The sequence below is a fragment of the Alexandromys fortis genome, unplaced genomic scaffold (assembly GCF_014885135.2).
Source record: "Alexandromys fortis isolate MF-2015 unplaced genomic scaffold, M_Fortis_MF-2015_v1.1 scaffold_173, whole genome shotgun sequence".
NCBI lineage: Eukaryota > Metazoa > Chordata > Mammalia > Rodentia > Cricetidae > Alexandromys > Alexandromys fortis.
Genome location: NW_026068051.1, coordinates 2,258,115 through 2,283,941, shown reverse-complemented (window position 1 = coordinate 2,283,941; position 25,827 = coordinate 2,258,115). Strand labels below are relative to the sequence as shown.

Genomic DNA, 25,827 nt, shown 5'->3' with positions numbered 1-25,827 from the left:
ATCTCTGACATTAATTGCATGTGGCTCACAGCAATCCAAAACTCTCCTCTGTGTACTGCACATACATGGCGCATAGCGAACAGGCAGACAAAACATCCATACACATAAAAATAAATATTAAAAAATTGAAAAAAATACTTTGAAAAAGAAATTTAAACTGGTACAGAACTATGAGAGGAACCAAGCACCATAAAGATTACCTCAGCAACTTTAGGAGGCACTCCATCCCCAAGCACTTCCCTGATGAAGCAGTGCTGACTCATGTAATATGAGAGTCCACAGGTCCTCTTGAAGGCATCTTTGAGTCGTTTCAGCTCTATATCTGTGACTAGAATTCAGAAACAGAAGATAGGTAAGAAACCAGGAAAGAAAAGACTTTCAAAACATAGCTTCTCATAGCCAGATGAGGGCATATACTTATAATCCCAGTATTTGGAGGCTCAGAGAAGAAAGGAGTCTGAAGACAACTTGAGCTACATGGCAAATTCTAGGCCATGTCTTTAAAAACAAACAAAACACTTTTACTTCCAGAGGCAAAGGAATTTCTGAGTTCGAAGACAGCCTGGTCTACATAGTGAGTTTCAGGACAGCTACAGCTACCTAGAGAAACCAACCTTGTCTCAAAAACTAATAAATTAATAAATATAAAAATAGAGAGGGACTGAGCGGTGGTTGTGCATGCTTTTCATCCCAGCATTTGGGAGGCAGACACAGGCGATATCTTTGAGTTTGAGGCCAGCCTGGTCTATAAGCGCAAGTTCCAGGGCAGGCTCCAACACTACAGAGAAATCCTGTCACAAAAACAAGATAGATAGATAGATAGATAGATAGATAGATAGATAGATAGATAGACAGACAGACAGACAGACAGACAGATGACCTTGTAGTTCCTAAGAACAAGAAAATAATTCTTTCAGCTAAGTAGCTAAGTAAAGGAACATAATGACATTTAGTCATAATTCTAATATTCTCAAATCTAATCTGTAAAATAAGAAATCAAAATTCCTGACCAAATGTTTTCAGAAGACAAAATCTGGGGTTGGCCTGGTGGGAGTGGTGCACTGCTTTAATCCCAGGACAGAAAAAAGGCAAATCCCTGAATTCAAGACCAGCCTGGTCTACAGAACGAGTTCCAGATTAGCCAGGATACACAGAGAAACCCTGTCTTGAAAATCAAACAAAAATAAAAACCCTGGAGCTGGAGAGATGGCTTAGGAGTTAATAGTACTTGATGCTCTTCAAGAAGACTCCAGTTCTATACCTAGCACCTGTACTGTGTCTCACAACCATCTCTAACTCCCGTCTCAGCGGATCTGGCACCTTTTCTGGCCTTCTCAAGCACTGAACAAATCTGACACACAATCATACCTGCGTGCAAAACACCCATACACTTAAAATTTTATTTTAAATAAAAAGACAAAACGTTAATATATGCACACAAATTTCCGGCCAGGGGAAGCAAAAAGTAGCATACATGTAAGCCAAATGGCATTAAATTCTGGCATCAATGCTTTTGGCACTAACAATTCATTTCCTTTGTATCAAAAGTACATTATTTGAAAAAAAAAAAAAGTACATTATTTGTACCATGAGTACAAATGTATCTTGTAGAGAACAATTTCCAAGTTTAGATTCTTGCCTGTCAGGTGACTCACAATCTTATCTGTAATTCTTGTTCCAGGGAGAGCCAATGCCTTTGGTCTCCTTTGGCACCTGTACTCACATGCACAAACCTACATGCAATATTTTTAATCTAATTATGAATATATATTATATCAACATATACTAATAAATATATAATGAATATATATTCAGAACCAGGCTGGAGAGTTAAAAGCATTGTTACACAATTAAGGAAATTATGATCTCAGCAACCATACAGTAAGCTAGGTGTGGTCCCATACCCTTTGAAACACTCCAGTTAGTACTGGAGTGTACAGAAAAAGAGGATCATTGGGGCTTACTGGCCAGAAAAAAATGTTGAGGTCCTGATTTAGTGAGACCCCACTGCAAAAGAATAAGAAAGGAAGTGATACAAAAAGGTATGTGACACTCTCCTCTGGCCTTTGCATACACAGAAGTACCCCTAAACACAAGTAGGTGTATACTACATATCTACCCCCCCACACACACACAAATACCAAAAGAAAGTATTTTTTAAAATTACACATCCCATTACTTTAGGCATTTAAGACTTCTTTCACTTTGTATAACAACCTGTCTAAAGAGACAAAAGGGCTGGTGAGATGGCTCAGTGGGCAAAGGCACTTGCTGCAAAAGTTTGGTAACCTTAGTTTGATCTCGGTAATAATGCAAATAAAGGTAGACGTAGAGAATCAATTCCATAAAGTTGTTCTCTGACCTTGACACAAGATTTGGAACATAGGCTACATGCCAACACATATAATGCATAGGCATTGTCTTTGTTTGGTTTCTATTATTGTGATAAAAAATACCCCAACCAAAATGAACTTGAAGAAAAGGGTTCCTCTGGCTTACACTGCATCATCAAAGGAGGTCAAGACAGGAACTCAAATCATGGGGGACCTCAACATACTGGCTTGCACCCATGGGTTACTCCGTCTAATTTTTTTTATATAACTCAGGACCACCTGACCAGGATAACATCATGCACACAGTCCCTCCATATCAATCGTTAATCAAGAAAATCCCCGGGGCTGGAGAGATGACTCAGTGGTTAAGAGCACTGGCTGCTCTTCCAGAGGTTCTGAGTTCAATTCCCAGCAACTACATGGTGGCTCACAGTCATCTGTAACGAGATCTGGCACCCTCTTCTGGCATGCGGGCATACACAGAGGCAGAATGTTGTATATATAATAAATAAATAAAATCTTAAAAAAAAAAAAAGAAAATCCCCTCATGCTTGCCCACAGGTCAATCTAATGGGAACATTTTCTCAATTGAATTTCTTTCTTTCCAGATGACTTTAGCATGTGTCAAGTTGACAAGAAATTAAGGCACACACAAACAGTAGTAATAAACAAATTAAAAAAAGAAATTACTAGTCTTCAATATTAAGTGTTCAATATACAATCCCAATGGAGGCACAAGATGGTTGCTTTGGCTCATGCTAGAATAAACAAAGAGGGCTTCTGGATTCAGGGGAGGATTACATTAATTTTTAAAGGTGAAGCCATGTAAAAGTCAAGAGCAAGCCAAACAGAACACTTTACTTCAAAGTGTGGGCTTCTATCATATGCAAAATAAGGTAAGCTTAAACAAGATGATAATAATAATGATGATTATATAAACCTACAACTGTGAAGAATGAATTAGTTACTCTACTCTGCCACCCAAAAGGGAGGGTACAATCAGCTAGAACTCAGACAAACTCTGGGCTAATTAGAAAGAAGGCTCCAAGCGCAGAACACACTCTGAAACAGAACAACCAGGGAGCAAAAAGCAGACCACTATTACAACAGGAAGGCCAACTAAGTTTGGGATATACACAGACAGAAAAATTGGTAGACATGGAAATAATCTAAAAATCACAAGGCTTCCACACTGGAAACTTGTAGGAAGGCAAAAGTATTAAGTCAAAATAAAAGCCAACTCTATTAAAAGACCTGTGGAAACTTCAGGAAATTACATTTGCTTTTTAATTTCTTGAATTAAAGCTTAGAAAGGTTTGCTAGGAGTCCTCGATATAATCAAAACATTGAATAAAATAAAAATAAAAATAAAACTGAAGCCAGGCAGTGGTGGCTCACACCTTTAATCCCAGCACTTGGGAGGCAGAAGCAGGCGGATCTCTGTGAGTTAGAGGCCAGCCTGATCAACAAGAGCTAGTTCCAGGACAGGCTCGAAAGAGACAGAGAAACCTTGTCTCAAACAAAAAGCATGAAACTGAAAGAAACCAAAGTTTATAATATTTAAAACCAAAGAAAATTGAGAGAGGAAAAGAATAGTGAAGAAAATTGGTAATGAAAATACAGTAAACTGAAAATATGGTCTCCAAAGGCCAGAAAGAAGTTCCTGATAAGCAGTCACAAGGTAGAAAGGGTCAGCAAGATAAAGATGGAAAGGGCTTAGCACACAGCTAATCACTCAATAAATGTTTGTCATATGTAGGGAGGGCTCCAGGTTCAACAATATGTAGGGCAATGATTAAAAAAAGAAAAAAAAAACCAATAAAATAATTCAAATAGTTAACAAAACATAGCTCACTAGAAACTGGACTAACACCTACAATATACCTACTAAGTACTTTGTTTTTAAATATGAAAACAAAACATAGAACAAAGCTTATGTCATTAATTATAGTAATTAGAACACTTTTCTACTAGAACTATTAATATTCCTTGAAGATCACAACTCATTAATGGCTTTACTAACAAATTAAGTTGCTTCTGATCTAGTGAAGACAAAAGGAAATTGACTATTAGAATATAATATGGCAAGCTACACTTTTGGTTACAAATTACTTGAAAACTATTCTTTTTTGTTCAGCATGTTTCAAGTAGAACTATATCTCACTAGTAGAGTACTTGTCTATCATTCTCAAGGTCCTGGGTTAAATTCTCTATGGGCTCAATCACTATGGATTGATGACATCAAACTAATGATCAATAAATTTATTCACTAATAATGAAGGATAAAATGCATATGGAAACCTTTTAAAGTGTCTATAATAAGTAAAGAATGTCCATCAATAAAAAGATCAGTTACTCAACAGAGTAAAAATATTTTAGACATTAAAATGTTGCCATAGGTCAAAACTTATTAAAACTTTATTTACTTTATTTACAAAAAAAACTTTATTTACTTAAAATAGTACACAAACATTTAATCGATCAGCAGACAGAAGATGCATAAAATATTCATTGGTTTGCCAGGTATTGGTGACACCAACCTTTAATCCCAGCACTCAGAAGGTAGAGGCAGGTGGATTTCTGTGAGTTTGAGAGCAGCCTCGTCTACACATCCACTTTAAGCCAGACAGTAATACAAAGCAAGATCCTGTCTCAAACAAATATTCACTGCAGGACTGGGAAGGTAATTTTAAGGCTTGGAATTTGTCTCTAGAGAACAAGGTGTGAAATGACACAAGAAACCTGATGTCTTCCTCTGTCCTCCTTGCAGGTTTACACACACAAAGAGACGGTTGTATGTTGCAAAAAATGTATTCATCACTGTTTTAGATTTGAACATGAATGTTGTCTAAAAGCACTCATGATACTAAATGCATTCTAGCAGTCCATAAAATAGTAAATGAAATCTCCCCTCAAAAAAATAAATTTCAGCGGGGTGGTGGTGGCGCTCGCCTTTAATCCCAGCACTCGGGAGGCAGAGGCAGGCAGATCTCTGTGAGTATGAGGCCAGCCTGGGCTACAAGAGCTAGTGCCAAGACAGGCTCCAAAACTACAGAGAAACCCTGTCTTGAAAAACCAAACAAATAAATAAATAAATTTCGCGAGCAAGTACAGCTCAATGTTAGAGTACCTATCTAAGACTCACAAAGTTACTGGGTTCTGTTCCCAGCACCATTAAAAAACAACAACAAAAATAAATAAATAAAACAAAAAAACACCACAAGCAATTAAATTAGAAGCAAGCCAGGGGCCACTGGTTTTAAAAGATTAAAGGCCCAATCTGTTGTGGTAGTTTACACTTTTAATTCCAGCACCCTGCAATAGAAGCAGGCACATCTACAGAGTGAGTTAGATAGTCCTGACTGTCTACACAGAGAAACCCTGTCTCAAACAAACAAGATAAAACAAGCAAACAAAAAAGATTAAAGACTCAAACTAGATATGGTAGCAAATGTCTTTAATCCCATCATTTGGGAGGCCAAGGCAAGAGGATCTGGAGTTAGAAATCAACCTGGGCTATATAGCAAAATTGCACATGCAGGTCAAAAGTTCTGGTTGGAGGAGTAGCTCAGGGGTAGAACACATACTTAGTATATATTGGGTTTCCACCCCCCCCTTTAAAAAGAAAAGAGGGGATAAGACCAAAGATCAAAGGTTCATCTGGTAATTCTGACACATTTACTAAATGTTATAGTTAATCTAGACCTAGCATTGCTCAAAGCATAAAGTACACCTATTTCCTATGTTTATTATAGCTATCTACAAATAAGACTTATGAATCATAGTTAGTCTAAAGTCATTTAGATGTCAATATACACAGATCTTATGAAGACTACTTTATAATAGAAGCGTGAAGAATGGGGTTTCTTATATTTAATTCATTAATCAAGCACAGGACTGGTGAAGACTTTATTTAATCCAAGACTTCTTTAGAGAGTACTTTTTATTTCTTTTAAAAATACTTAGCTGAGGGAGGGAGGTTAGAGAGATGGCTCAGTGGTTAAGAGCACATGCTGTTCTTCCAGAGGACCAGGGCTCAATTCCCAGAACCCACATGGCAGCCTACTACTGTATGTAACTCCAAGATCTGACACGCAAACATACATGCAGGCAAAATACCAAAGCACATACAATAAAAATAAATTAAAAAAATACACAATAGAATGTGGTGGTGCACACTATAGTCCCAGTACGCAAATGCTTACAAGTCTGAGGCCAGCTTGGTCTTCATAATGAGCGCCAGAACAGCCAGGAGCTACATAGTAAGGCCTTGTTGGATTTTTAAAGGACACTTGACAATTTTGTTGTCTAGTAATTTCTGCTACAAAAGTTATCCAAGCCAGGGATGGTGGTTCATTACCTGTCATCCCAGCACTGGGGAGATACAGAAATAGGGATCAGGAACTCAAGGTCACCCTGAGCTAGAGTGAAACCCTAAGACAAAAATAAAAATAAAGCAAACTAGATACATTCAGAGTAACCTACATAGCTATATAAAATACCACAAAAACCAGTAGGCAAATGCATTTGTTGAATCATAATGACAACAGTATATTGGATGCTATGGGAGCTAAAAGACAAAAAAATTATCCTAGCTTTTAAAATGTCAATAATTTGAATCTTATTCCAAGTCAGTCGCTGTTATACCTTTATTCTAGTAGTTCCCCTTTCTAAGTATGCACACATTGTAAAATGATCACTACTATTTCACACAGCTAAAATCACCTGTTGAGTATTTAGAGAACTGATGCCCAACACCCCTCCTCCCAACCAAAGCATCAAACTCTTCAGCAGGGTGTCCACCTTTTGACATTGCAAAACAATGCAGTCATCTACTCAAGAATTGCACAATAGAGTTACCAAAAGCATTCTGCCCCCAAAAGAACACATAATTTTACAGTAAATTTACAAATTTATGACAGGCTTCACTCACAGCTATCCTGGACAAAAGTGCTGGACATACTTGATAGAGGAAGGGCAGGGTAGTTCAAATGCATGATAACATAACACAAGTTTCTACAAAGTAGTAACAAAGGAACTTAACAGTAATAAAAAAAGGTGCAAAGGAAATACAGATACGAAACTATTATGAAGGAATCTTGGAAAATGGCAATTCACATGACAAAAATTAAAACAACAAAAACAATTAAAAAACAGAAAAGTCTGGCATGGTGGTGTGCACATCTATAATCTCAGCTGTTGCTAGGGAACAAAAGGCAGGAGTATGAAAGCAAGTTTGAGACCAGCAAGGACTAAGTGTAGCAAGATCCTGTCAAAAAACAAACAAACAAAGAGGCCTGAAGAACACGTCCAAAGGCAGGAAGAGAATAATCAACAGCATAAAAGATGAAGGACATTAGAAATGCTTGGATTATAGATTGAGAAGATGAGAGGTGAAATGTGGAATTTCAAGAAATAAAAGTATGGGAAAATCTAAGAGTGCTAAAAAATATGCTTGCTTGGGCTCTTAAGCTATTTTTGAATTATTCTAGAGAAAGGATGAATGTGTAATGCAAGTAAAATTTTTTCAATGATTCAAATCAAGAAGCTACTGAAAAACTAAATCTGATTTTAACGTTCTATTAAAATGTTTTATGTTCATAGAGACACAACATACTCTATAATAAAAAAAAATTGACATTTTGAAAAAGAAAGTCTACAGAGATAAGCAATCCATTTCTTCTCATTCTTTTCATTTTCTGGTAACAGAAGAGAAGAAAGAAAATTCAATGGGGTTTCTATTTGAGACTATGTTTCACCAAAAGAAAATAGGATTGAGGAAATCAGAGTAAGAAATTTAACAGATTCTTTAAAGATAAACAATATACAGAAAATATTAATCAGAAGAAATGAAGGAAGTTAGGTCAACACACCCATAATCTCAGCACTCTGGAGCTAATGCAGAGGATTCTGTTTACACAGACCTCGTTTCAAGAAAGGCGTTGGGGGACCTTAGGTGAAGTAGGTAAAGTGCTTGCTGTACAAGTAATAAGGGCCTAAATAAGATTCCCCACTTCCCACTTTAAAAAGCTGAATATCACAGCACACACCTATAATGCCAGCATCGAGACAGGAGTAAGGCATGGAGACAGAGGAACCCTGAGGCGTTCAGTAAGAGACCCTCTCTCAAAAAGGGTGGATAAAGGCACACACACATAAGCACATCTGTAAGCAGATGTACACAAGCCATACATATACAAATAATAAAAGTAATATTATATATTACTTTTAAAATAAGAAAGGAGCATGAAAATGACATCAGTATACATTTCATAGTTATCCCCAATTTAAAAAAAAAAGTCACCACTGATAAGTCACAAAGCTGTTCAAATTTTCAAATTCAAGGACCATGAGAGAAACGTCAAAATCATGTTATAAGAAGCCTGTAGGATGGGAAATACTGCCATAGCCATCTTTTAAAAATATAATCTAGGAGCTGGAGAGATGGCTCAGTGGTTAAGAGCATTGGTTGCTCTTCCAAAGGATCTGGGTTCAATTCCAAGCACCCACATGGCAGCTCACAACTATCTGTAACTCTATATCCAATGGAACCAACACCCTCACATAGATATATACACAGGCCAATTCCAATATACATAAAAATTAAATGAATAAAAATATATAATCTGTCATATACATGGACTTTAAATAGTCATATTAATAAACTATTATCATTTAATTAGGTTTTCTTTTTCCATAGGTACCTGAATAATTCACACAATTTCCTTTTACAAATCTATCATGACACCTTAGATATCTAAGTACTAAAGACAATGGTACCCTACAAAACAGGAGTGCTACTGAAGAGGTCAGCCTTTAATCCCAGCACTCAGGAGGCAGAGGCAAATGGATCTCTGTGAGTTTGAGACCAGCCTGGTCTACAGAGTGAGTCCCAGGACAGGCTGCAAAGCTACACAGAAATTCCTCGTCTTGAAAAACAAACAAACAAAACACCAAAAAACAGTGAAATCATGCCACTATCCTTCAAGGAAGACTTATCACACAGGATTAAATCTAGGCAGAGTTAGAACTAAATATTTTAATTTCCAGTCTAACGCTTATGGAAAGTATGATACCAACTAGCAGGAAAAGACAGTGAACAAAACTATGTAAACTGTAGCCTCATCAGGAGAAATCAAATTTCTATCTGACCATACCTAAATGTCACTATTTCAGGTATAGTATTAACCTAGCCTTAAAAAGGGGGGGGGGGATGAGCAGGGACTGTAACCTATTTCTTCATCAAAACAAAGAAATAAAATCTTCAATATTGAAGATTTATCCAAGATCAAGAAAAACATACTCAACCACAAGGAATGAAAAGTACTTAGACCAACCAGCTTTAAATGACTCTGTGATCTACAGTTCTAGGTATATTCTAAGGGATTAATGAAAAAGGAATCTTTTCCCATAGTTAATTGTGGGGGATACTCAATCACACTGTGAATCCTGAGTTTGCATTTGCAGTGATTAAATAAAATTAACCTTGGTTCAGGAGGCTAAGTTAGCAACTAGCTGACATAAACTAATCATAGAACATCAGAGGGCAACTGGGAGAAATGAAGAGACATAGAAGTAGTAGGGAAGAGTTTGGAGTGGCCGTGACATTTTCTGGTTTGGCAGAGCCCAAGCATGGGTCTTTCAGGGACGCTAGCAAGGAGAGGGTTAGTTAGTTGCTACTCAGCCTCTCTGAGTTCACAGATTTTCACCCCAGTCTTTGAACCTCACTTCTTATTTAAAGTAGAATGATATTTAGTTAGAGTTACCTTTAGCAGCAGCCAGGGCTGGTGCCTTTGGGAATGGAATTCCCTCCAGGCTGCTGCTAAAGAAGCAGCCAGTAACTGCAGAGTCACAACTGCTGGCTGAAATAGCAGTAGATTAAGGCACAGCCACTGTGCTGAAGATAAAACAACAGTTAACAACTTCCATAATGAAGTATACTTAACAAGAGAACAGGCATGCTATTTGTGGGAAAGGAAAGACTAAAAAAAGAAAAAGAAAAGGAGTTTTCTCATATCTATTTTTCATTTTATGTATATGGGTGTTTTTCCTGCATGTATGTCTTTAATCTGTGCGCCATGTGTGTGCCTGGTACCTATGGAGGCCAGAAGGTGTCAGATCCTTGGAACATTTGTAAACCACCATACAGGTTCTAGGAGTTGAGCATGGGTCCTCTGGAAAGGCAACAAACGCTCTGAACCAATGAGTTATCTCTCTAGTCCCTTGTCACAGGTTTTTATAGAAAGAGCAAAACCACAGTCTCAAAATTAAAAATAAACTTTAAAAACTCCATTTATAAAGAAAGCTATTAGGGCTGGGTGATGGTGGCACATACCTTTAATTCCAGCACTTGTGGGGCAGAAGCAGGTAAATCTCCAGTGAGTTTGAGGTCAGTCAGGACTTACACAGAGAAACCCTGTAGCGACAAACCAAAGAAAACAACAACAACCAAAAAAAAAAAATCCCAAAAGAAAGCAGAAAGCTATTAGGTCTATGGAGATGACTTAGTTGGTATGCAAACATTAGGACCTGAGTTTTGATCCCCAGAACCCACTTTAAATGGGTGGGGTATGGGAAGTGAGAAATGGCTCAGGAGTTAAGAGCACTCACTGGCTGTTTTTCCAGAGGACCCACATTCAATTTAAGCCTCCATATAGTTGCTCACAGCTGCTTTAATTCCAGTTTCAGGGGATCCAACACTTTTTTAAAGTTTGTATGCACAGATAGATAGATGGAGGCAAAACGCCTAAGCAAAAATAAAGTAGAGCTGGGGATGTAGCACAGTTGGTAGAGAAATTGCCTAGCATTCAATCTGCACTCACATGGTGATTCATAACCATCTGTCAATCTAGTTCCAGGGGATCCAAGGCCTTCTTTGGCCTCCAAGAGCACCAGACATGCAGTTGGTACACAAACACACAAGCAAAATACTCATGCACGTTGAAACTGAAAACAAATCTTAAAAGTAAGTAAATAAATAAATATCCCATTTTTGTTTTTGAAAAGTGTACAATGGTGCACTACTATTACACTCTAGCTTACATTTCCAAGCAACTCATCTGTAACTCAAAGCAGGAATGGAAGCATAGCAGTTTCTATGGCATTTGGCCTCAATGTTCAAAGACAGTGCTGACAGGATTGGTGTGGGGGGGTCTCTGTGCTGGAAAACTAAAAGTAGCTCTCTTCTACGCTATATTATGAAGTTGTTCTTGGCTTTACCACAGCACACATGGTTAGTGCAGACTGTAAATGGATTGTGGCTCCATATCTTCACCTCACAGACCGCCAGTATCTGTAATCAAAAGGAACCATGCCATCCTTACAGAGCATCAGTATCCATCTGCCTGTTTCTGTTCCCAAGCAGACCTAGTTTCCCTGAATTACATGAAACATTGAACTAACTTAAATATTTGGCTTCCTTGTTCCTACCACAAATTCTCTTTAATGTATAAAAATGTAAAGAAAAAAACATAGAATAGGATCTTTGTGTAGGAAAACAAAGCTACTTAGTCAATAAACAAAATAGTAATAACAACAAACTTTAGGGCACAGATGGAGAAACATTCAAGTTGTACAAGTTTTTTTTCTACAGGAGTGACAGCTCCCATTTTGAAACATGTCAAATATGCCACTATCAAGTTAACTTAAAATAATTTCTGGGGAAGATTATGTCTTTGAAAACTGTAAGAACAGAACATAAATAAAAAAAAGGCATGACTTTGTTTACAATCAAAGGAAATTTGCTATATGCTTAAATGTTAAAGTAGAATTTTAAAAATATGGCTGAGAAAATGCCCTTAAGTCTTCATTAGCTCCTCCTATTCTCTGCAATATAACAAAATGACTATTTAGCATACGCTGATAAGCTTTCTAGTTTATTCACTTGTTTCCAGTAGTTTCTCAAACCAAACACACAATTTATCATTTTCTTGGTCTATAAACCTCTGAAGCTATCCACAGCATAACATTCTTCAGCTCAGCGACATACATGTTTCCAGGCACCCTTATCCCCTCCAGCAGACAGTGAGGGAACCTTTAGTCAGTCAAAAGGCATATAGTAGCCCAAATTCCTTTATAAACTGAACCAAAATATGAAAATAGAATGTTCTCAGTGTCTTTAACCTATTGAGCAAAGTTAATAATAAAATTTACACCTAACTTAGCATTTTACTCTTCAAAAAGCATTTGCAAGTCAGGTGTAGGGGCCCACATCTATAAACCAGCTCATGGAAGATGGATGCAAGAGGATCAGAAGTTCAAAATGTATCAGTTTTTTTTGTGACACCTGTATCCATGATCTGATTACCTTCCACAGACTATGCCCCTTAATGAAATTACAGAGGTTTAGGTTTCAACAAATTAATTTTAGAGCAGACACAAGCATTCAGACCACAGTACTTACTAAAGCAATTATACTTAATATTCAAGAATTTATACACATTTATTTCCTCCATTCTATTTTTTTCAAGACAGGGTTTCCCAGTAGCTATAAAGCCAGTCCTGGAACGCACTCTGTAGACTAGGCTGGCCTCAAACTTTGTCTCCCTTTACCTCCCAAGTGCTGGGCTTAAATTAATGTGTCACTACTGCCTGGCCTATTTCACTTTTAAGAGAAGCCTTTCACAACAGAAAAAAAAAAAAATATTTACACTAAACCTCCCATTCCTATTAACTTCACTGTCAACTATGATATTTGACAAGAAAGTCCAATGGTTATAAGATCTATTATCTATATACAACTCAAAATTACATAGTTTTGTAAGGAAAGCTACAAAGGACAATACAGACAAATAGTTTTGGGGAACAGGGAGACAGGATTTCACAATGTAGTTCCAGCTATCTATGACTTCCTAGTGGTGAAATTAAAGGTGTGCATCACCACATCCGGGCAGATACACAACTCCATCAATAACTACGCACAGAGGTTCTAGTCATTTACAGTGTTCTAGCTGAACCCACAATTTTCAAACTGAAAGCTAATTTCTTGTACCTAATTTTAGTTTGGCAATCATAAAATGTTTCCTATTAATTCTCAGAATTCACCCAAGATCCTTCTTGAAAGCATAAGGTTCATAACTTTAGATGAGAACAAATTTATAAAATTTAAATGTAACATAAAAGTATATATTAGTCATTAATATATTAATGTATTAAATTAATATGTTGAAATTTTGAATTATTCTTTCTATGCAAAAATGGAAATAACTAGAATTTATAAGCACCCTCCTTGGCAAAATTGATGAAAAGAAAGCATAGACTTCCAGGTGTGGTAGTGGTGCACACATTTAATCCCAGCACTCTGGAAGCAGAGGCTATCAGATATCAGTGAGTTCGAGGCCAGTCAAAGCTATACAAAGAAACCCTACCTCAAAATATAATAGCTAGCTAGATAGACAGACAGATAAAAAAGAGAAATCAAGTATATTCTGTCTCACTTAACACTACAGTATTTCAGAAGAAATAGCATCGGAAAACTGATGTGTCTGCAACCACTACATCTAATATCTGACAGAAAAAAAGTGGCTTATAACTATTAATGGTACTAACGTAAAACTTATAAAAACTATGCAATAACCAATATACTACTCCATTTGATACCAAAAGCAATTTTGAAAGCATTATTTACAAGGATAGGAGTCAGGTATCAGGAAGTCTGAATGCTTAAAGGAAATTCACATTGACACTGTCAAACTGAGCTCTTCTTGCTTAGGATGAGCTCATGTGGTAACCAAGCTTACAAATATCAAATCCACACCAGAAATTGGTAACAAATAATAAATAATTCAACCACAATTTTTAAAATATATTGCTTCCTAGCTCTAAATCTGAGTATCTATAGCAATGCACGCAAAATCTGAGTAGTGTATGTGAGGATTCAAACAAAGTTATGTTGAAAATAACAAAAAATAAATAAATAAAATTCTACCTAATATAAACATGTACAAACTTTTAACTTGTCATAGAATAGTAACTATACAGCATGCATATTGTATTAGGTATTTAAAAACCTATAAATTAGCCGGGCGGTGGTGGCGCACGCCTTTAATCCCAGCACTCAGGAGGCAGAGGCAGGCGGATCTTTGTGAGTTCGAGACCAGCCTGGTTTACAAGAGCTAGTTCCAGGACAGGCTCCAAAACCAGAGAAACCCTGTCTCAAAAAACAAAAAACAAAAAAACAAAAAAAAATATAAATTATAAGTAATCAACAATTTACAGTTTACAGGAAGACCTGAGCATATGTCACAACTATATCATCTAATATGGGGGATCTGAGTACATTTTAAGGACTTGAGCATTTGGGCATTAAACAAGTTTTGTAGACCTAATATCCTATAGATCCACTGCCATTCTATCCTAAACTCTCAAATGCCCATTTCAGAAAGTTGACTATAAAATTACTGGCAACAATCAAGCAACGGCAACATATTAACCATTCAATTACACACAAGGAAAAAAGACATTATTGAACTATACAAAGATTCAAGTAGACAAACAATAGCACTAATATTATTTATTTATTATGGTTTGAGGAAAATGAAAAGCTATTTCAACAGTGAATGTTGGGTTTGATTTTATTTTTTCTTGGATATGTGTGCATGTGTCTAGTGTGCATGCATATGTGCCTGTTGGCACTACTGACATGTTAGGTGTCTTCCAATATTACTCTTTACCTGATATACTGGGGCAAGGTCACTTGCTCTGCCTACAGCTTTCCAGTTTCAGTAGTCTAGCTAGCCAGATTGCTTAGGATAAGAATCTTCTCCCCAATGGGTGCTAGGGATTGGAACTATGATCTTCATGCTTGAGCAACAAAATTTCCCCCAAACCATTTCTCCAGTCTTGAAAACATTTCTTTCTTTCCTTGTTTTTCATCTAAAAAAATAGAACTGGAGAGATGACTCAGCACTTATGATCACTTGTAACTCTTGCACAATAACTGTAAGATTCTGATAAACGGTGGGGGGGGTAGAAAGACTGGTCAGTCACTCATTAGGTAAGAACACTTTTATAGATAGACAGACAGACAGACAAATGTGTGTTAAAAAGTGGAGCTGAGCTGGTCGGGGGTGGTATGTGGCTTTAATCCCAGCACTCTGGAGGTAGAGGCAGGCAGATCTCTGTGAGTTCAAAGTCAGCCTGGTCTACAAGAGCTAGTTTCAGGACAGGCTTCAAAGTTACTTGAAAGGCAGAGAATTTGAGGTCATTTTGGTCATGGTGAATTTGAGGCCTTACAAGGCTACACAGTTGAGCCTCTCAACAAGGAAAAAAAAAAAAAAAAAGAGCTGGGCTTGCTTGGTCACATCTAGGTCTGTAACCCTAGTGCTGTGGTGGGTATGGACAAGAGGATCACATCCCCAATCTAGTCTCAGGTTCACCAGAAGGCCATCTCAAAGGAAGAAGGCTAAGAGTGATAAAGAAGAACACTAAACATCCTCCTGCCCTCAATGAACACAACACAGGTGTGTGCATTTCCACACAAGTAGATCAAAACAAGAAAGAACAAAACCACACATGGCTTAAATAAAGAAAAAAATCAAGAACTAAATCTTGTCATCAATAAGTCTAGTGATTGGCATTCTTTGCTACATAAACAAGGTTGTTCTTGTTGGTCAACAATTTCCTCATACCTACACACAACCTCAGGATGGCAACATTCTGAAGATCTATTACACAAAAGCAAAAGTGTATAAACAACCTGAGAGTGACGGCACAAGTCTTTAATCCCAGCACTCAAGAGGCAGAAGGAGCTCTTTGAGGCTGACCTGCTCTACATAGCAAGCTCCAAGACAGTCAGTGCTACACAGTTATACCATGCCTAAAAAAAAAAATAAAAAATAAATTAAATAAAGTAAAAGAGCATAAATACTTCACAAACAACCAAAGCAGAACAAAATTAAAATAAGGAAGTATGGACATCAAGTTATGCAATGTCAAGTTTCTCTGAGAAAAACAAGTTTCTGATGCAAAACTATATATAGATAAAAACAATTTATATCTAGATCTGGTGACAGACACCCATTTCACTCAGTATTTTAGAGGTGGAGCCAGGAAGATTAGAAATTCATAGCCTTTCTCAACCACGTTAAGTTCCAGGCTAGCCTGAACTATATAAGATCCTATCTCAAATAAGAAACAAAATGTCACAGAATATATGTTGGATAATAAGAACTAGTATATAGGGGCTGGAGAGATGGCTCAGCAGTTAAAAGCACTGGCTGCTGTTCCAGAGAACCCAGGTTCAATTTCCAGCATCCATGTGACAGCTCACAACTGTCTGTAATTCCAGTTCCAGGGGATCCAACATCCTTACAAAGAGATACATGCAGGCAAACCACCAATGCACATAAAAATAAATAAAGTTTTTATGGGCAGGTGTTTATTAGAGGGTTTTGAGGGTTTTTGTTTTTTGAGACAAAGTCTTCTTATACAGCTTTGACTGGCCTAGAATTGGCTATGTAAACCAAGCTGGCAAGAAGGTCTCAAACTCCTGCCTAATTCCTAAATGCTGGGATTCTAAATCATGAGAAACCCACTGGGCTTGTGAACATCTGGCAGCCTCAAATCAAGGAGTCATGAGCAAGTTAACAAATTTTAAGTTTAAAAGAATACCAAACCAAAGCAAATAAAATCACAACAAATACTAGTTCCAGGGAAAAGATGAGCTAAAAAGTAATCATTGCTTGCTACTTAACTTTGGAATGAATCACATATACATATACCATACACATAGTCGTAAGGTAAAAACATTTAACTACCATGCCACTATTGTTAGAATGAAGTAGTAGGGAAAAGAAGGGAAGTAGCACAGAGTAAAGAGAAATGAAAGCTATATTTGCATGCTTCTAAGTGATAAGTCAACAGAAAATACCTAAATCCGAAAAGAGGCAATATCAAATATCAAAGCTCAACTATGAAAATACATAATAGTCTCCTCAGAAGGGACTGGAAAATGTCAAGGAAGATTTTCTCTTCCACTTTACATAGATTATAGAGCTAGAACTCAGGTCACCCAGCATGCACTGCTATACTTTTAACCACAGAGCCATCCTGCTAGCCCTCATTTAACAAATCTTTTGACGGGCAGTGGTGGCGTATGCCTTTAATCCCACCCAACACTTGGAAGGCAGAGGCAGGCGGATCTCTCTGAGTTTGAGGCTAGCCTGGTCAACAAGAACTAGTTCCAGGACAGGCTTCAAAAGCTACAGAGAAACCCTGCCTCGAAAAATTAAAAATAAATATAAAATCTTTTTTTTAAAGTTGGTACAATTTGTTTCTTTTTATTATTTTTTTTTCTTAAAAAAAATGATAAATGAAAGTATTTAGAGCCATTAAGACAGCCCTGTGGGGAAAGATATCTATTGCCAAACCTGAGAACCTTGAGTTTAACCAGAACCCACATGGAATAAAGCAGAAAACTGAATCCCAAACAAGTGTCCTCTGACAGTTAAACATGTGTTATCCACAAATACACACATCCATCCACATACATGAAAGAAACAAAATGTAATTTTAAAAACAGTGTTTTGGAGCATATGCTTTCAATCACAGCATTCAGGAGACAGAGAAAGGTAAACCGAGTTCAAGGCCAGACTGGTCTACAGAGCTGGTTCCAGGACTGCCAGAGCTACATTAGAGACTTTATTACAAAAAAACTAAAATGTCTAAAAATAAACTCTCAAAAAAAAAAAAAAATAAACTCTCTGACTTCTCTGAAGAATGAAGATTAGCATAGCATTTTCCAGATCTTTATGAGAATATTTAGAATTCCTTAAGGATAAGTTTAAAATACCTTACATCCCTCAGATAAATCCTTAATACACTAATGAAAGAGCTATTAAATAGTTCTATAAACTCAGATTGAAAAGAATGTTTTAAATTTTTAAGTTTTTGATTTATATTTAAAAATATAATTAGTAAGTTCACATATAAAGCATTCAATTATTAATCTGAGAAAATTAACCTTAAAAATTCTAAGACCAGGACTGGAGAGGTGGCTCAGTGGTTAAGAGCACCAGCTGTTCTTCCTGAGGAGCTGAGTTCAAATCCCAGCACCCACATGGCAGTTCATAACTGTCTGTAACTCCAAAATCTGACACCCTCACATAGACATACATGTAGGCAAAACACCAATACACATAAAATAAAATTAAACTATCTTTTAAAAAAATCTAAATTCAAGCCAGGTGGTGGTGGCGCAAGCCTTTAAGCCAGCAATTGAGAGGCAGAGACAGGTGGTTATCTGTGCGTTCAAGGCCAGCCTGCTCTCGAAAAACAAAACAAAAACAAACAAACAAAAATCTATATCCAGCAGGGGTGGTGGCATACAACTTCAATCTCAGCACCAGAAGGCAGGAGCAGGAAGATCTCTGTGAGTTAGAAGCCAACCCAGTCTATATAGTGAGTTCCAAGACAGCCAAGGATACATAGGAGACACTGAAACAAACAAAAAACCTAAGTCTCAATAATTTTACAAAGGTGATACAATCCCACTGAAATAACAAAAAAGAAAAAAGAAAAAAAAAAAAACCAAACAAAGCTGGAGAGATGGCTCAGAGGTTAAGAGCATTGCCTGCTCTTCCAAAGGTCCTGAGTTCAATTCCCAGCAACCACATGGTGGCTCACAACCATCTGTAATGGGGTCTGGTGCCCTCTTCTGGCCTGCAGGCATATACACAGACAGAATATCGTATACATAATAATAAAAAACAAACAAACAAACTTACCAAATACACAAGTGAAAAAAACAAAAACTTTTTTATAAAAAAAAAAAAGGGGGGGTTGAGGGGAGCGGAATTCAGTCAGGAATATGCTTGTTAGCAAGTATGAGGACCTGAGTTCAATTCCCAGAGCCCATGATAAAAAGCCCAGTGCATGGGATGGCATAGGCTTATAAACTCATCACTGGGGAGATGAAGACAACTGGTCAGTAAGAAACTCTACCTAAAAAAAAAATCACAGTGGAGGGCACGTACTAATCAGTGGGTGGTGGAAGAAAAGAACTGATTCCTGCAAGTGTCCTCTGTATCCCATACATGTACAGGTAGCATGCACACAAATAAATATAATTATAAAATAAAAAATAAAGAGGACAGCCCAACAAATAATAAAAATGCAGCCAAGAAACTGATAGTAATCAGCTTGGATTGATTATAAAGAAGAGAGATTTGGAAAAAAACAATTGAGCTTAAGAATGCCAAATTGCTGCCTTTCGAGAGGCTGTTGGTACACAGTCGGAGGAACTTAATGAAAGGTAATCTTGAACTAAGTGAGATCTGTGGTTAGAGCAAACGGAAGGTGGGAAAGAGAATTAAGGTGACAGAGGTGGCAATGCTGGCACAAATGACATTAAAGGAACTCTCATAAGTATTTTGCAACACTGAAAGTAAAAATAAAACAATCTAAGGAGCTTGGAACTAGAGAGATGGCTCAGTGATTAAGAGTACTGGCTGCTCTTCCAGAGGAACCGGTTTGATTCCCAGCACCCAAAACAATCTGTAACTCCAGTTCTAGGTAGGGTGTTGTTGACACCTTCTTCTAGCCTCCTCAGGCATCAGGCACACATGTGGTGCACATACACACATGCAAACAAAGCATCCATACACATAAAATAAAAATAGAAAAATTAATCTTAGAAGCTAATCCAGATATAGGAAGGTGCATGGTAATTCATCAAGACAAAAAAACAATACATACTATTTTAGGTTTCAAGGCAAACACAAGCCAGGTATAGTAGCTCACAGTTTCAGTACTAGGGAAAATGAAAGTTACTATTATGTGTTCCAGGACAACCTACAATAAACAGTCAATTCCAGGCATGTATACAGTGTCCCACCTGCATGTATGCCTGCAGGTCAGAAGAGGGCACCAGATCTCATTACAGATGGTTATGAACCACCATGTGGTTGCTGGGAACCGAACTCAGGACGTCTGGTAGAGCAGCCAGAGCTCTTAACCACTGAGCCATCATCTCTCCAGCCCCTCAACAGATTTTTTTAAGTAATAAAACATTTTTCTGATTATTTTCAAGTACAGTATACTCAAAATATTTTTTAAAATTAATTTTCCTATACATTTGCAACCACTCTTAATGCTTTTAAAAACTTTCAGAAGTCAATATAGGGTAATAGCATTTTTCTCATTATTATAACTTTATAATAATCACTATAATATAATCAATAAACACTATAATTATAATAACTATAATAATTATTATATGTATATAGAAAGGCCTTACACAATACCATACTACTATGCAAATCAATAACTGCCTATATAATATAAATAATTTTAATCACTACATTTTACTTGTTTTGTGTATTGTGTGCTATAGCAAATATGTAAAAATCAGAGGACAATTTTAGAGAGTCAGTTCTCTCACTCCACTGTGTGGGTCCTTGTAGTGATATTTCATTTGTATTTTAATAAATAAAGCTTGCCTGAAGACCAGAGAGTAAAACATTTCCACTATCAGCCATCAGACCAGGCAGTGGTGACACACACCTTTAATCCCAGTATCCACACTAGTTTGCCAAAGAAATCTGGCGGTAGTGGTGCACACCTTTAATCCCAGCCCTAGAGAGGAATATTAAACAGTAGGAGACAGCTCTCACATTCTGAGGTTTCCTGGAGGCAGGATTGCTATTTCAGACTGAGGTAAGAGCCAGTGGCTGGCCGTTTCGCTTTTCTGACCTTCAAGTTGAACCCCAAAATCTGTCTCTGAGTTTTTAATAATCATGCTTCAGAACCAGTGAACAAACTCATATCTTCAGGCTTGGCAGCAGGTGCTTTTCCCAAAGAATCATTTCACAGCCCCAATTTGTTGGTGGTGGTTGAGATAGAGTCTAACTATGTGGCCCAGGCTGCCCTCAAACCCTAGATCTTCCTGTCTCAGCTTCCCAATACTGTAATTTCAAATACTTACCACCAAACCTGGAGAACTCCTCTTAGCCAGGCGTAGTGGTAGTTTTAATCCCAGCACTCAGGAGGCAGAGGCAGGCAGATCTCTATAAATTCGAGGTCAGCCTGGTCTAAAGAGTGAATTCTAGGACATCCAGGACTGTTACACAGAGAAACTCTATCTCGAAGAGCAAACCAAAACCAAAACGAAAACAAACAAACAAAAAATTCTTTTAACTTCATATAATCTCTACAATAGTAACATATAGATCCTTACAACAAATGATTTAATGGCTAAATTTCAGAATTCATGAAAAATTAAAGATAAAGACTAGATGCTATCATATGTGTGCATTCACAAAAATAAATACAAGTCTTTTGGTTTGTTTGTTTGCTTTTCAAGACAGGGTTTCTCTATAGTTTTGGAGCCCGTCCTAGAACTAGCTTTTATAGACCAGGCTGGCCTTGAACTCACAGAGATTCACCTGCCTCTGCCTCAGCAGGCTGTCTTTTTGGGAGAAGGGGGAGTTTTGTTTTGTTTTTTATTGGGACAGGGAATATGGTCCCAGGCAGGTCACAAAACAACAACAAAACAGCACAAAACCTTACCTCCTGGGATTGGAAAAATTATTCAGAGATTAGGAACACTGGCTGCTCTTGCAGAGGTCCAGGGTTCAATTCCCAGCACCCACATGGTGGCTCACAACTGTGTGTAATTCCAGTCACAGGAGATCGAACATCCTCTTTGGTTTTAATGTACACCAGGTACACACATAGCTCACAGACATACATGTAGGCAAGACATCCGTACACATTAAAAACAAAAAAGCTTTATCTTCTACACATCTTTTTTAGAAAGCTATGAAGCTCTAGCCAGGCAGTGGTAGTGCAAGCCTTTAATCTTAGAACTTGGGAGGTAGAGGCAGGCAATTTTCTGTAAATTTAAGGCCAGACTGGTCTAGAGTTCCAGGACTGTCAGGGCTACACAGAGAAACCATGCCTCGAAGAAAAACAAAAACAAAAACAAAAAAAAAAAAAAACTCTACCATTGAATGCATCAAGAAAGAATTAACAAATGATACACAAAACAGGAACTACAACTCTAAAGACAGAAGAAACTCCAGGAATTTGGTGAAGGAAGACCCCCAGGATAGCACAGCAGCTATACTCCAAGAATAAAAACATTTGGAATATAGAATACTTGGGAGCAGGCCACTGGTTATAAGAAAGGTATTTGTCAATTTGTCACTGATGATGAACCCAGTGAACATGTGGAAAGAATGGGAATTTGGGAAGGATTGAATTATAGTAAAGAGAAACTTCAAAGAAAAGGCTGGGCTGGAGAGATGGCTCAGCCGTTAAAGGCTAGGCTCACAACCAAAAATATAAGAGTTCGGTTCCCAGCACCCACGGCTGTCTCTCCAGCCATTAAGTTAAAAAAATAAAAAAAGGAAGAAAAAAACGAGGCAATTACTTAAGGAAGTATTTAAAAGGAAATTAAGGTTCATAGCAGCATTATTTGTAATAATCAGAATCTGGAAACAACCTAGATGCCCCTCATAAAGAAAATGTGGTACATTTACACAATGGAATACTACACAGCAGTAAAAAAAAATAATAACATCTTGAAATTTGTAGGCAAATGGATGGATCTAGAAAAAACTATGTTGAGTGAGATAACCCAGACACAGAAAGACAAATATAATATGTACTCACTCATAAATGGCTTTTAGACATAAAGCAAATAAAACGCAGCCTACAGGCCATAACCCCAGAGAACCTAGATAACAAAGAAGGAGCCTAAGAGAGACATAGCTGGATCTACATAGGAAGGAGAAAAATACAAGATCTCCTGAGTAAATTGGGAGCTTGGGAGTCACGGGGGAGGGTAAAGGATAAGAGCAGAGGAAAGGAGGGGAGCAGAGGAAATTAAGTATGAAGAAAAGGTAATACTGCGTGTTAAACTGTTTAACTCTGAAGAACATTTATAAAGGCCCACTTATGAAAATGAGAACACTGATCTAACAAAAATTACAATATAAAGATGACAAAAATGGGAGGAAAGGAAGAATCTGAGAGAGTGATACAGTACAATGGCTGATCTTTACAATAGTTAGATGCCAATAAATAAACCTTAAATAGGGAAAGGGGACAGCAGCACAATAAATATATCATTTTGAATTTCAAGGGTGGGCTGGAGAGATGGTTCAGCAGTTAAAAACACTGACTGTTCTTTCAGAGGACCCATGTTCAAAAATTCCCAACACCCATATGGCAGTTTACTACTGTCTGTAACTCCAGGATCTAACACCTTCACACAGACTCACATGCAGACAAAACACCAATGCACATAATAAAAAAATAAATTAAAAAAAATTACAAAGACAAGGACCAAATTAAGAAATAAAGTTGTTAAAAATATTGGTGATTCTGAGCATGGTAATGCATGCCTATAATCCTAGCACTCAGAAAGCTGAGGCAGTTAGACAGCATGAGCTACACATAGCAAGAACTTGTGTCAAAAAAAGAAATGCCTGTGCTGGAAAGATGGCTCATTGATTAAGAATACCGACTTCTCATTTTCATAGGTCCTAAGTTCAATTCCCAGCACCCATATGGTGGCTGACAATCATCTGTAACTGCAGTTTCATGGAATCAGATAACCTCTTCTGGTGTGCAGATACATGTACATGCAGACATAACATTTATATATATAAACTAAATAACCCGTTTTAAAAAACTCCTTTAATCCCAGCAGAAACAGATATATCTGAGTTCAAGGTCAGCCTGGTCTACGTGGAGAATTCCAGAACAGCTAGGGCTACATAGAAAAAAATGACTGTCTCAAAGAAACAAAAACAAACAACCCAGAAGAATTCTCTTTTTTGTTTTTTTTGTTTTTTTCAAAACGGGAGAAGGTGCATCAGGAGTCCAAAGGAGGCCATCTTGAGCGACGTGAGGCCCTGTTTCAAAACAAACAAATAACAATTACAAAAGTAAACAGCCTTTCCAATCTGACAGTGACAAATGCAAAGGCAGCAAGCCAGAACTGTGTTCTAGGAACAAAAAGAAAACTGTGTGATAGTGCTTATAGATGAAAGGGAAAGTAGCGGGACCAAGAGTGGCAGTGCACACCCTCCCAGCACTCCAGGAGACTTGGATTTTAAGATCACAATGGCTACTGTGCAACTTTAGCAAGAGATAATGTAAGATGGGACTAGAGCAGAGGTAAGAGTAGGATAGCTGGGCAAAAATTAAACAGGACATCAAACGAGCAAGATGAGCAGGAAGGAACTAAGGATGAAGGTGTCTATATTTTGGCCATAAACAACAGGGTGGGGACAGTGGTGTCATTTATTGTCATGGGTTAAACTAAAAGAGGCCTATTTCAATAAAAGAATCCTTCCTACAAAGGAAATTTCTCCAGAACCTTTCAAACTTCATTATCAAAAGTTAACCACAGTGAATATTAAAAGGTTTATTCTGTCAGACATCATGACACACGGCAGTAATATGATACCTAAGAAGGTTCATGCAAGAGGACAGCAATTTCAAAGGCAGCCCTAGCAACTTAGAACCTGTCTCAAAAAGCAAGTGCTGGGATATAACTCAGTGGTTGAGCACTTGCCCAGATGCAAAAGGTCAAGCACAATCCTTAACACACCACAAAAAATAGAATTAAAAAGCTTTTTCGTAAATATAATTGGATAACAACCTTCTTTATGGAAATGGAAAAGAAGCTATAAAGCCTCCACTGTAAAACCTCCTTTTAGTTTGATTGTGTTTAAAAGCAATATAGTATCCAGGATCCCAAGAAACATATTACATAAAACCATTGGTGAGCTTAGAAGTTTCATGTTAGTGATTATTAAATCCTAATTTTTAAAAAAAGGTGTTAAGAGCAGGGCTTGACTGTTAGTTATTTTGAACACACCAGTCTTAGGACATTTATGCCTCTAACTATAATAGTACATACTAAAGAGCCCAGTTTTATCAGGCTTCTGCGTCAATAATTAACTACCTACCACTAACTGAAAATGCCCACACTGATTGGCACTCAGGAAAGGAATGTAATACCTCAATCTACACACAAATACCAGAGGCCCAAATGTCAAAAGCAGAAGCACAGAGAAGTCATGCTTCTTAGATACAATATGAAAAAAATTGTCAGTTCCGTCTTGTCTTTTAAATACCACCATAAATCACTAAACTGTTGTTGTTTGAAACAGAATCTTGCTTATATGAGCCAAGCTTACCTTGAACTTGGTACCACCTTCTGCCCTAGCCTCCTGAGTGTTACTATTATAGGCAGCCTCCTGAGTGTTACTATTATAGGCCTGTACCACCACACCTGGCATTCAAATGATCAACTTCTATTCGACAAGGAAAATCCCTTGACCATTGCAGCTACTTAATATTACAACTTCCAAACTGTCAGCCCTTATCTCTACTTCTAAAGTGATAGCAGATTTTTATGGTTACTTCAAAATAATAACTATAAATTCCCTAACTTCTCTTGATCTAGTATATAATCAAGTGCCAAATATCTTCCTTTCTCGCTGAGTGGTGGTGGTGCACATCTTTAATTCCAGCACTC

General features: G+C 37.4%; 1 protein-coding gene across 1 annotated transcript in view; it reads right to left on the bottom strand.

Annotated features, from left to right (window-relative positions):
- The window catches only part of Usp32 (ubiquitin specific peptidase 32), a 131,118-nt gene that overhangs the window by 95,336 nt on the left and 9,955 nt on the right, over positions 1-25,827 (bottom strand). Inside the window, exon 2 of the mRNA XM_050119575.1 lies at positions 201-328. Coding sequence (XP_049975532.1) covers positions 201-328 — 128 coding nt within the window. The remainder of the gene's footprint in view (positions 1-200; positions 329-25,827) is intronic.